Here is a 13180-nt window from a genome sequence, read left to right as displayed (position 1 = left end):
TTGGACTCCCTACACCAGTTGTGGGGGCGTTAATGATGAGAATGTTTGTGGGGTGTGAGAAATAATAATGTTATTTTTAAATGCCCAGCGAAGCGGACGGGTGCAGCTTGTATTATATAAAGTTAAAAGTTTGCGGCTCAAACCAACTTAATGAAATACTGATTTTGCTTCACGTTTAGGTTTAATCTCAAGCAAGTGGACGAGTACGGCGTGGAGTTGAATGGGTCATTCACGGGCACGGTCGGGCTGCTGCAGCGCGGCCGGGCGGAGCTCGGAGTGGCCTCCATGTTCATGAGGTCCGACCGCTGGAGGGTGCTGCACTTTAGCTCCGAGACTGTAGCGCTGCTGTAAGTCGGCTTAGATCCGCGGCACAATGCTGTTTCTGCCGTCGTTTATGATTTGATCAGAGCCCTATCTCGATGGACCCTCATTTTAAGCCATCTAATTACTGGTGGTAGGACCTCTTGTGAGTCCACGCGCGCAGGTACCACCACCCTGCCTATTTCTGCCGTGAAGCAGTAATGCGTTTCGGTTTGAAGGGTGGGGCAGCCGTTGAAACTACATTTGAGACCTTAGAACTTATAACTCAAAGTGAGTGGCGCATTTACGTTGTAGATGTCTATGAGCTCCAGTAACCACTTAACACCAGATGGGCTGTGAGCTCGTCCACCCATCTAAGCAATAAAAAATTTATCTAATATGCTCCTGGACCGGCTTTTGTTATACATATGTGTGATGTCCCTTAATGAATGTGTTCCAGAAACGCGTTCATGTTCCGAGCCCCGGCGCAGTCGTCGGTGTCCAACATATTCCTGTTGCCACTGAGTCGCGGGGTGTGGTGCTGCGCCGCCGCCCTGCTCTGCGGCAGCGCGGTGCTGCTGGCCGTCCTGTCCTGCCGACTTGTCGCTGCGGACCCTACCCTGCAGCTGCTGACCCTCCCCGAAATATTTGTATTCTCCATCGGAACTGTTTGTCAACAAGGTCATCTTTTTTTCTTCCTTTTTTTTATTGCTTAGATGGGTAGACGAGCTCACAGCCCACCTGGTGTTAAGTGGTTACTGGAGCCCATAGACATCTACAACGTAAATGCGCCACCCACCCTAAGATATAAGTTCTTAGGTCTCAGTATAGTTACAACGGCTACGCCACCCTTCAAACCGAAACGCATTACTGCTTCACGGCAGAAATAGGCGGGGTGGTTGTACCTACCCGTGCGGACTCACAAGAGGTCTTACCGCCAGTAATTATGCAAATTATAATTATGCGGGTTTGATTTTTATTACACAATGTTATTCCTTCACCGTGGAAATCAATCGTGAACACTTGTTAAGCACGTATTTCATTAGAAAAATTGGTACCCACCTGCGGGACTCGAACACCGGTGCATCGTTAGATACGAATGCACCGGACGTCTTATCCTTTAGGCCACGACGACTTCAACTTTCTTCGATTAATTTAGAATTAGCGTCTGATTAGGGGAGGTTGCGACACTGACGTTGTGATATAAATATGATTTGGTAGCTGGTCTGAATTCGAAAAGAAACCAAATTAAAAACATTATCTCAACACTTCCCAGGGTTCTACATCATGCCGAAGCTGTTATCAATCCGCATGATAATGTTCCTAACTCTGCTGACGTCATTATTCACATTCACTGCGTACTCCGCGAAGATCGTGGCCATCCTGCAGACCCCCAGCGCCGCGGTGAGGACGGTGGCCGACCTCGCTGACTCGCACATGGACGTGGGCATTCAGGAGACCACCTATAAGAAGGTTTACTACGCTGTGAGTGATCGCACATTCAACTTAATTTGTGTGCGTAAGCTTTTGTATAATTAATGATGTCGAAGAATGTTGAGCTTGAGACATGAGGTTTAATACCGACCCTCATGTGCTGCGGCGCGGCGGTCCCGCCTCGACCGCTATACTGTTGTATATTATTACTTCCTGTTCAAGTATGTTTGATCTATTATATTTTTCACAATTAGAGATATAATGTCGGATATCCATGACTTTGACATGTTAAAACATTACATTTGAAAACTCAAAATTGCGGATTGTAATTACTTCTGAGGTGTTGGTGATTTTCTTTGTGACTGAGTTAAGATTTATTTTAATTCCCGATCTAACAATTATGGCCTAGAATGTAGAGGTTGAGATCCTAAGAACGAAATAACGAAACTGCGTGTATTCGGCGTTAAAAAGTATTCTTGGCACGACTGAGAAGACGTCCATCCGACTTCGTGGGCGGTCGGAGCACAACACTTCTGTTTACCGTCTGGGCTTCAAGTCTAATTGCTTAACAGCATGGTCCGTAGGAACACCCCTATTAGGATAATATCTTTTATGTAAGGGTATTCTGAACTCCTACGTGTTGTTCTTCACTCAGGAGAGCACGGACCCCAGCATCCTCCGTCTGTTCCATCGCAAGGTGGCTCCGCTGGGCGAGCGCGTCTACATGTCCGTGGTGGAAGGAGTCGAACGCATGAGGACTGGACTCTTCGCTTTTCAGGTCATTTGAGATTAATTAAATAGTGTTGCTGATTAATAAGGCATTTAGTTATGTAACTATATACTTTATACTTTTTCAATAAATCAAAACATATAACTAGTCAGGTCATAAGTATTGTCACACAGTAAAAACTTTTATTTTAGAATGCTGGCCACAAAAAAGTTTATTGTATTCGAATTTCGAATTGTTCATGAAAATAAAAATGTATACTTTTAGAATTTTACTCATTTTTAAATATGGAGTGGACGCTTAAAGAAGACCGTGTTGCAGTTATTGCGTTGCATCGTTGCGGTTACGCGCCAATTAAAATTTTTAACATACTGAAAAATTTGAATATAACCAAAAGATTCGGTTATCGTACCATCAAACGATACAATGAAAACTCTAGTGTAGATGACAGGTCAAGAAGTGGTCGCCCTCGGTCTGTTAGGACTCCAGCAGTGATAAAAGCTGGGAAGGCGCGAATTCAAAGAAATCCCAGACGTAAGCAGAAACTGTTGGCCCTTCAGATGGGGTTAAGCAGAACCACGGTGAAAAGGGTGTTAAATGAAGACTTAGGGCTTCGGGCATATCGAAGAAAAACAAGACATCGTTTGAATGCTCGTCTAATGGACCTGAGACTGAAGAGATGCCGCGCTTTGTTGAAGCGGTACGCGGGAAAAAAATGTCGGGAAATTCTTGTTTCGGATGAAAAAAATTTTACCGTAGAAGAGAGCTACAACAAACAAAATGATAAGGTGTACGCACACAGTAGTGAAGAAGCGAGCAACCGTATTCCGCGTGTCCAACGAGGTCATTTTCCATCCTCGCTCATGGTATGGTTGAGAGTTTCTTATTGGGGCTTAACAGAGGTACATTTCTGTGAGAAAGGTGTAAAAACGAATGCAGTTGTGTATCAAAATACAGTCCTGACGAACCTTGTGGAACCTGTTTCTCATACCATGTTCAATAACAGGCACTGGGTATTCCAACAAGATTCGGCGCCAACTCATAGAGCGAAGAGCACACAAGACTGGCTGGCGGCGCGTGAAATCGACTTCATCCGGCACGAAGACTGGCCCTCCTCCAGTCCAGATTTGAATCCGTTAGATTACAAGATATGGCAACACTTGGAGGAAAAGGCGTGCTCAAAGCCTCATCCCAATTTGGAGTCACTCAAGACATCCTTGATTAAGGCAGCCGCCGATATTGACATGGACCTCGTTCGTGCTGCGATAGACGACTGGCCGCGCAGATTGAAGGCCTGTATTCAAAATCACGGAGGCCATTTTGAATAAACTTTAGTGTCATAAGAATCTATGTTTTGTTAAGTTCATTTTGGTATATGAATGGTTACATAATGAATAAACTTGTTTCAATTATTTTACATTAAACATGTGACAGAATTTATGACCTGACTAGGTATATAATTTACTTCTCCCCACCGGCTGGCCGACTCATCAGTGCACGGCGTAACCTGCTGTCCTGTGCTGATGGCAGCCGAAGTCTATTATGTTGGAACCATCTAAGAATGTTTACTTCACACTTTTATGTCATTTGTCGCGATGAAAAATATTTTATGTTTAAAAAATATTTTATCAAGACGGTAATTTTTTTTAATTTTTTTTATTGCTTGCTTAGATGGATGGACGAGCTCACAGCCCACCTGGTGTTCGGTGGTTACTGGACCCCCCTTATTTCTATATCATAAATGCGCCACCCACCCTGAGATAAAGGTTCTAAGGTCTCAGTATAGTTACAACGGCTGCCCCACCCTTCAAGCCGAAACGCATTACTGCTTCGCGGCAGAAATAGGCAGGGCGGTGGTACCTACCCGTGCGGACTCACAAGATGTCCTACCACGAGTAAACTGAAAGCTTTTTATATATTTATCAGACCGCTATATCCTGTACCTGAGGCCGTTTATAAAAAGTTTATAAAAAGGAAGTCGTCGTGGCCTAAAGGATAAGACGTCCGGTGCATTCGTATGAAGCGATGCACCGGTGTTCGAATTCCGCAGGCGGGTACCAATTCTTCTAATGAAATACGTACTCAACAAATGTTCACGATTGACTTCCACGGTGAAGGAATAACATCGTGTAATAAAAATGAAACCCGCAAAATTATAATTTGCGTAATTACTGGCGGTAAGACCTCTTGGGAGTCCACACGGGTAGGTACCACCACCCCGCCTATTTCCGCCGTGAAGCAGTAATGCGTTTCGGTTCGAAGGGTGGGGTAGCCGTTGTAACTATACTGAGACCTCAGAACTTATATCTCGAGGTGGGTGGCGCATTTACGTTGTGGATGTCTATGGGCTCCAGTAACCACTTAACATCAGGTGGGCTGTGAGCTCGTCCATCCATCTAAGCAATAAATAAAAAAAACGTGAGCAGCCAATAAATGCGGACCACTCCGTTAAATGCGGGCCCCGGGGCTGACCTCACGATAACAGCGGCTAATCAAAGTTCTTTACCGCGTTAAACTTTCAAAAGTACCCGTTACCTGATGGTTCTTAGTCGAGACGTACTGAAGGTTGGAAACATTAGGATAACGGCGCTACTCTTCTTACTACTCTCAACCTCACCGTGCGGACTCACATGAGGTCCTACCACCAGTTATTTTACTGCAAATTTTCTTCTAAATCCGATGGGACATTTTTGCGTAATGCAGTAACAGGCATAGAAAGCATTATATTAATAGTTTTGTGCTAATAAACCTCGAAGCAAGTCTCCGTGTTTCCATTATTATAGAAATATAGGTACACAAATTGTCGATACTCCACAGAATCGTTTCATGTTTCTGTTTGTTGCTCGTAAAATCTTGCAGGTGGAACGCAGTTCTGGGTATGAAATTATCAGCAAGACATTTACCGAAAGCGAAAAGTGTGGTTTGATGGAGATCGAAGCGTTCAAGCTGCCGATGGTGGCCGTGCCGCTCAGGAAGCACTCCGGATACCGGGAGCTGTTCGGCACGAGGTGCGCTGTCGCAACCAGTCACAAACTCACCACATTAGACCTTCTTATTTCGAGTAACAGCTGAACTTGAACGCCCCCTGTACAGATTCCCAACGTATTTAATGGAGAATCGTACGCTGTGCTAGTATTTCCCTTCGAGAGTTGGAGTTTATACGGGTAGTTGAGTGATACATTCGGTAGTTACGGTAGGCAGCGGCTTGGCTTTGCCCCTGGCATTGCTGAAGTCCATGGGCGACGGCAACCACTCACCATCAGGTGGGCCGTATGTTCGTCTGCCTACAAGAGCAATAAAAAAAACAGATCGGGTCATCAGAGAGATGAGAACACACAGCAGGAAATGCACGAAGATCCAAGACCTCCATAGGCCCAGAGTCTGTAAGCGAGGAACGACAACCGATCAACTAATTACAGCTAAGAACGTGTGTTTGTGTGTGTGTGTTTGTGTGTGTGCAGGTTGCGTTGGCAGCGCGAGGTGGGGCTGATGTCGCGGGTCCGCGCTATATGGCTGGCGGCCCGGCCGCGCTGTGAAGGTCGCGGTGTTGGCTTCCGAGCGGTACGGCTGCTCGACATGCTGCCTGCCCTACAGGTGTGGCGCGTGATTGCACTACCTCACGTGTCTTTACACACGTGTGCGAAGGGTGTGCTGGCAAATAGCACCAGGGACACAAAGCATACCACCTTTTTTCCGACACAAAACTGGAATTTGTAGTCCCCTCTTATAGCGCTGCACTCACAGAGTCCGTTTCGTTAACAGATGCTCGCAGCCGGGGGACTTGTTGCCGTCGTTTTACTCATCCTAGAAAATGTATATCACCACTACTCCAGAACGGGGAATGTTTTGCGTCGGTAAGGTCTAAACGTGTGTCAGTTCAATCTCTGCGGCTTTTGTATCTTGAGGCACCAGTTGATGAAAACTACATGTTGATAAAATACCAGATATGAGCTAAGGCTTTAATCCAAATACCTGCGGAGTCCTTTCGTCCGCACCAGGTTTGCTCAGCAAGGGCGTGCGGTCAGGCTCACTCCTCGTATCGAGAGACTGCCGGAGAGCTACTAGAGCCGGTAAACACCTTTCTACTTTTAACATTCTTCAAAATATTCCTAATTCTATTGCCTAATTCCTTCTGCTCCTATGTTGAGTCGGTACTACTAGTAACTGTGTGTTATGGGCTCGGGATTTACTTGCTCCCGCTCACTTCTATTATAAACTAATCGTGAGTTACATGTTATTGTAATGCAATTAAGGCCTTCGTTTCATATCTCGTCGTAAAGTTGATAGAATCAATGCCAACCATCTCCAGGTGTCCCGGGAATCTGTCTCGGCCACATTAGTGAAATAACTTGCAATGCGGGTAGAAAGTGACTTATTTCACTGTTTGGGCCAAATAAGATTGTCCGAAAAACAAAATATTTTATTTCATTAAAACGAATACCTATAATATATTTACTCAAGAAGTTGCTGTGTACATACATGCTGTGTAGAGATACTTCATGAAGTCAAAAAAGGAATAAACTGTAGTAGGTCAATAAATGGAAAACAATTACGTTTATTTCTCAGCTAGAATTTATTGTTTAAGTGCGCTTTTTATAATATTACATCCCAGGAGCACGGCACTTCCATCCACGGTCGTGGCTGCAGTATGGATCCCTTAGATCGTAGAAGGATCGGGTAGGAGCTGGTCAGAAGCAGTAGACGAGCACCAGCAGCAGCAGCGCGAGCAGCAGCAGCAGCAGCAGCGCGCGGTCCAGCACGCGGCCGCACGCGCCCCACCACGCGCTCTGCTCGCACGACCACTCCTGCAACACGCGCGCCCGCACTCCTCGCTACTGTACCGTCCGACGCCGTCAGACAGCTTTTTTTATCCTACCTATGCTGATAGCCTTGAGAGGCTATTTCAGCTTCACCCTAGCGTGTGTAGGTGAGCTCACGGGGCTCAAACCGGAGTGTTGCTAACACTGACCCTAGCAAGAGCAGTGCTTCGCAGAATCTACCACCGGATCGGAAACGCGACCCCTGAGAAAATCCGGCGAAAAACTCAGTGGGCTGCATCTATGGGTTAATTCGCTCGTCGAGCCCTTCGTCGCAAGCGACGGGTTCAACGAGGACGGTGATCGATGCTTGTGGTACCTAAAAGCACCGTTAATGGATCGTGTGTCAGACAGCGCGACACAGAAGCCGACTTGCCGATTGCAACAGAATAATAGTTGTCTTACTGTGCAAACCAGGATTGGTTGATGGCAGGACTTTGCGAATATATTTTGTACTGAGCGCCACAAAATTACTTCGAAAAACATTCATATTTTTTAACGTAGGTACGCTTTAATGAGAGAGAAAGAGAAATCATTGCAAAAAACAGCTAAGTGCTTAGGATCTGTATACAGAGGTAGCGCTGAAAACATATTTAATAAAATGTAAAATTATGAAACAAAAATATATGCGGTTTTAACTTAGATAGGTGCCTATAATTTTAAAAAAGATGTGTGGTGTCGTGGGGCTCCAGATAGGAACGAAGTTCCTTATTATAAAAATATTAATTTTAAGTTCCATTCGAGGTATAAAGAAAATAAAACTGGAGGTTTCGCAACAACCCACGGTCATTCGGTAACGTGCGAACTTATTGTGGTACACTTTATTCACGGTTGTTTGCATAAAATTTAGTGTATTACGCACACGAACGCTCTGAGATCGTGGTCAATAAATGATAAAAAAATATGTTATTTTTTGTACGCTATTACAAAGTTAAGTCGTACACTGTGTGTATTACTAATAAAAATCTTACGTTACGGACGTTTTTTCCCGCTTAGGGTACCCCTCCGCATCGTCCCATAAGGAACTTCGTTCCAAAAATCCAGAGAAAGATACAAATACTGTTATATATTTCAAATTGACTTATGAATTATATGTGGTACTGACCGGTAGTGGAGTGAGGTCACAAGTATTAGAGAGGTTGGAGATGAGGCTCCGGAGCGGCGGGGGCGGAGCGCGGCGGCAGCGCTGCACGCGACCCACGAGCGCCGCCGCCACACAGCACGCCGCCGCGCACACCGCCGCCGCCGCCTGCACGCGCGACACCCGCGGCGCGCTGCCCGCCTCGCCCAGCCGGCTCGACACCGACATCTGCCTGCGCACACAACTTCACCTCAACGCACGACCCCATCCAACTGTCTCAGGCTTATTTTATTCAATGCTCTAGTTTTATTACTAGCTACAATGGGCAGATTGCGGTAGGACCTCTCGTGATTCCGCACGGGTAGGTACCACAACCCCGCCTATTTATGCTGTGAAGCAAGTAATGCGTTTCGGTTTGAAGGGTGGGGCAGCCGTTGTGACTATACCGAAACTTTACAACTTATATCTCAAGGTGGGTGGCGCATTTACGTTGTAGATGTCTATGGGTTCCAGTAACCACTTAACACTAGGTGGGCTGTCAGCTCGTCCACCCACCATAGCAATAAAAAAGAGGATGCTCGAGACATATGTAACTTTTCGATTTCCACGGACAAATATTACCGGATAACCGGTGAGAGTATTAATAGTACATGCAAGCACTGGGGAGGAATTAACAGTACTGCTAGGAGTCTAAGGCAGACCCAACGTCATCTAGACCATTAGTGCAGGCCGGCCGCTCTTCACCGACACTGCAGATTTTACCATAATATAGAGATGAACGCTGAAACCGCGGCTAGTGGTGGTCTAGTGGCGGGCGGCAAGGCAGCCGCGGAGAGCAGAAGCAGGAGCACCACGGCGAACACGGCGCCGGCTGCCAGCGCGTGTGCCGGGGCGCGTCTCCGGAAGGACATCCGGAACATTGCCACGCGAGCTTCCACCTCGCCACGGTCCTGGCTCTGCACCGCACTGGACAGAGCCGTCACATCCCACGCTCCTGACTCGAACATACTGTATATCTTGAACATTACATATAATTTTTAATGAGTGATCATTATGAATATCCATTTTCTTTAAAAATAATAATAATAATCATAATAATATAAAAATAACTCACTCTTTTGTCAATCACGAAATCCATTTCGTCACTATTGTGCATCCTAGAACCGAACTTGAACGTGCAAGTCTGCATGTCGTTGGGCCAATTGTCTAACTGCATAGAAATTGGAGTGCTAATGTCCAATCGCTTTATCCAGGAGACGGAGCCGTTATTAGATACACGGGCGCGTAGGGCGTAGTCCCCGGCGGTGGTTGCAGCCGCGTTTAGCAGTACCACGTCAGGCCTCCACAAGCGGTCCGAGGACACCAGCCAAGTGCTGCAGCCCCACTCCCCTGCGTTCCAACTCAGTCGTTTGTCGATCCAATTCTGTAACAGTAAATTAAAGGTCCATTAATTAGGTACACAGGTTGATTTTGGACTCCGATACCTCTAAATATCTCCGCTGTCTCGTGGCACCGAATTAGTTCGGTAGCATCTGATATTAAATACTTGTTGTACTTCGTTCAATATAGTCTTTTAGCTATATTAGCAATGAGCTCCAGTAGCCTCTAATTATTAATAATGCGTATGAATTTGGAACATGGTTTCAAGAAATCATAACTTAGTGCACGCCTTGTGTACATACCATTTGAAGATCTGCCAGTATCCGCACTGTGGACTCGGACTCACGAATGTTAGCATGTCTCAAATGCAGGGTCAGGTTGACTACGATTTTGGAGTCGGGGGGAGACTCCCGATCGTACGTTGCGAGGAGCGAGTCGATCATGAGGGACAGTGATGTTGCGTTTTCGCATTCTGCCGCACTAGCTATAGCTGGAAAATATATGATTAGATGATGATTTTGAGGTCAGAAGATTTTAACAATAAGTTATGCAATCCAGCAGTACTCCACTCCATTCTATTAAATCTCGGTATTAGGACATATCGAAATGTTTTTAAATTGGTATGCTATACATGCTATACATTTCTGAATCTATATGGATCTAATATGGATAAAGCCAGATAAATCCAATCCAGGCTCCGTAAAAATCAACTCAGATTTTTACTTCGAGCTTCCACGGAGCAGGGCATGCACTTACGTAAGACGAACTGAGCTGGTAACACAATCTTATGCAAAGTATTCTCTCATGGAGTAAATACTTCGTATGATTACGGAAGTACTGAATAAACACATTTGGCAATGGCAACCCGAAACAATATTTAGGACCTTATCCACAAACCCTCTGTGTCTCTAAAAATCTAAGTTAGCACAGGAAGGATCAGCTTGCCCTGTTATCGGGAGGTTGTGAAATGTGATTGCGGACTTTTGAAACAGTCAGCTTCTCGTAGTTTGGTACCTACTATATGTCGTATTAGTTTAATGTTACAAGTGACAAATTATAGTAAAGACAAGTCAAGTGTCATAGTAATTTGTCTTCTTGTTAAACTTACCACAAGTGAGGAGAAACGGTAACAGAATAATATAAGTCGTCGACATTTTATGACAACTGATCTATTGAAGCTATCCCGAGTGAATGGTAGACCGTGCAGAGGTCGCAAACATTAGATGCATAATCATTTTTTTTTCTTCAGCTACAAGCTTATTCTGCTCTATTATTCAGTTTTCGATAGCTCCACATGCTTGCATAATCAGCTTAATATAACATGAAGGGAGGACTGACGCCCTGATCATTTTCTTAAAAAGCGTGACGTCATCAATGGTGACGTCATTACCTTCACCATCCATTATCATTTCTCTTGTCCTTTTTTGGGATGGAGGTGTAAGTATTCTAGCTACACCCGGACGGGTAAACGAGCTCACGGCCCAACCGATGTTAAGTGGTTACCGAAGCCCATAGACATTTACAACGTAAATGCCGCTATCTACGTCGAGACACGAGTTCTAATGTCTCAGTTTTTACAGTACAACGGCTGCTCCATTCTTCTAACCGAAACCCACTACTGCTTTACGGCAGATATAGATAGGCAAGGTGGCGGTACCTAGTCGTGCGGACTCAGAATATATCATACCATCATTAAAGAGCGCACACACGCAAGCTAAACTTAAATAATATGTAGTTCTTCTATGTAGGATAGCAGAACTTACGACACCACATGAACAGCTCGCGCTGAGCTTGCTGCGCGACGACGTGTGGGTGCGTACGATCAAAATAAGCAAATGAGAAATCTATAAAATTGGCTTGGCGCTAATTTATATAATCTTCTTCTTCTTCTTTCTTTCCTATTACCCTCTGCTGGGGTGTAGGGCTCGAATCAAATCCTTCCATCTACATCGGTGTTGGGCAGTCTGTTCTTCTAGCTACTCCCACGTCATGCCCAAGACGCCTAGCTCCTGCTCCGCTGAGCGACGCCAAGTTGTTTTGGGACGGCCTCTCTTCCTTTTGCCAGATATTTTCCAGGTCAATGCTCTCTTCGTGGAAGTGAATAAGTGGATTTAGATAATACACTATTAAAATGTATACAGGAAATTGTTGTTGCTCTCTGACAACGGGGTGCGTGGGCGCATTATCTGCGAGGGTTTCCGTCTACCCAAGGACAATTCACATTTCGCTCGGATACCAAACATACAAATGTAATGAACCTAAGTTAAAATATTAACGTTAGCTTGACTAAATTTCAACTTAATTACTGAATACTGAATGGACCGGCCCGTTGCCAATAACCGACGATGACATTGAAACACACAGCTTTATTTTATTTTATTATTTAGGTAGGTGGACCAATTCACGGCCCACCTGGTGTTAAGCGGTTACCGGAGCCCATGGACATCTACAACGCAAATGCCGCCACCTGCCTTGAGATATAAGTTTTAAGGTCTCAGTATAGTTACAACGGCTACCCCACCCTTCAAACCGAAACGCTTCACGGCAGAAATAGGCAGGGCGGTGGTATACCCGTGCGGACTCACAAGAAGTCCTACCACCAGTAAAGTTAAGTATAATAATAAGTTGTTAGACGGATAATAGAGTTCACAGCCAACCTGATGTTAAATTGTTACCTACATAAGTGGTGCCATCACCACGTAAATGCCTTGAGACACGAAGACTATGTGTCTCCAGTGCATAGTGAATACGCAAGTTATAAGTTTTGCGGGCTTAACACACATTTTGATTCACATGATATTATTCTTTCTCGGCGAACGTCAGCTATGAAGTAAGTCTATATCTCATTAGAACAATGATTAACTGCTTGCGGGCTCTGAACACCAACACAGTCGCATCGTTCGATACGAGTAAACCACGCGTACCGGATCGGAACTGCGACCTACTGAGAAGATTCGGGGAGAAACTCAGTGGACTGTGCCTATGGAGTAGTTTGTAGGTCGAACTCTACCTACGTCTTAATCGACGAAGAAAGTAACCGGTGCTTGAAGACCGTAAAAGCAACGAGATTGTAACCGGGGGATGGGATAAGACATGATTTGGGCGACAACGACTTTGCTTTGCTCCACGGCTTGGATCAGATTTGTAATTAGCGGCAGCCACGATAAGTGGGTTATCGCGTCAGGACGCTTTGTCGAAGTAGCGTTCTGGCGCTTATGATACTTATGTACCGATTCTAAATTTAGATTTTCGTGAAGATCGATATTCCTTATGTACCGCGGTGCTCCGATGGCTATCCTGCAGAAGCGGGATTGGATAACTTGGAGATAATTCAGGGGCATGCGGGCCGCGTGAGCGAACACTACACTTGCATAGGTCATTAAGGAATGTAGGCAAGTTTTGTAGAGTGTGCCTAATAGAGTACATTCACTGAAGATCGTT

At 45.3% G+C, this 13180-nt stretch overlaps 2 protein-coding genes across 2 annotated transcripts in view; one reads left to right on the top strand and one right to left on the bottom strand.

Annotated features, from left to right (window-relative positions):
- Positions 1-7901, top strand: part of LOC114248174 (uncharacterized) — a 39970-nt gene extending 32069 nt beyond the window's left edge. The window contains exons 8-15 of the mRNA XM_089731807.1: positions 180-347; positions 761-981; positions 1577-1785; positions 2390-2512; positions 5321-5469; positions 5923-6082; positions 6224-6315; positions 7074-7901. Of these exons, the coding sequence (XP_089587933.1) occupies positions 180-347; positions 761-981; positions 1577-1785; positions 2390-2512; positions 5321-5469; positions 5923-6082; positions 6224-6315; positions 7074-7122 (1171 nt within the window). The 3' untranslated portion in view covers positions 7123-7901. The remainder of the gene's footprint in view (positions 1-179; positions 348-760; positions 982-1576; positions 1786-2389; positions 2513-5320; positions 5470-5922; positions 6083-6223; positions 6316-7073) is intronic.
- Positions 7016-10997, bottom strand: LOC114248175 (neuronal acetylcholine receptor subunit beta-4). Its single transcript, XM_028181334.2, has 6 exons — positions 10848-10997; positions 10042-10229; positions 9474-9782; positions 9122-9375; positions 8384-8591; positions 7016-7266 (listed from the first exon to the last, which is right to left on the bottom strand). The coding sequence occupies exons 1-6, from the start codon at positions 10891-10893 to the stop codon at positions 7150-7152; spliced, it is 1122 nt and encodes a 373-aa protein (XP_028037135.2). The 5' UTR covers positions 10894-10997; the 3' UTR covers positions 7016-7149.
- Between the last annotated feature and the right edge of the window lie 2183 nt (positions 10998-13180).

The sequence above is a fragment of the Bombyx mandarina genome, chromosome 12, assembly GCF_030267445.1.
Source record: "Bombyx mandarina strain Sakado chromosome 12, ASM3026744v2".
NCBI lineage: Eukaryota > Metazoa > Arthropoda > Insecta > Lepidoptera > Bombycidae > Bombyx > Bombyx mandarina.
This window is presented reverse-complemented; position numbering and strand designations above follow the sequence as displayed.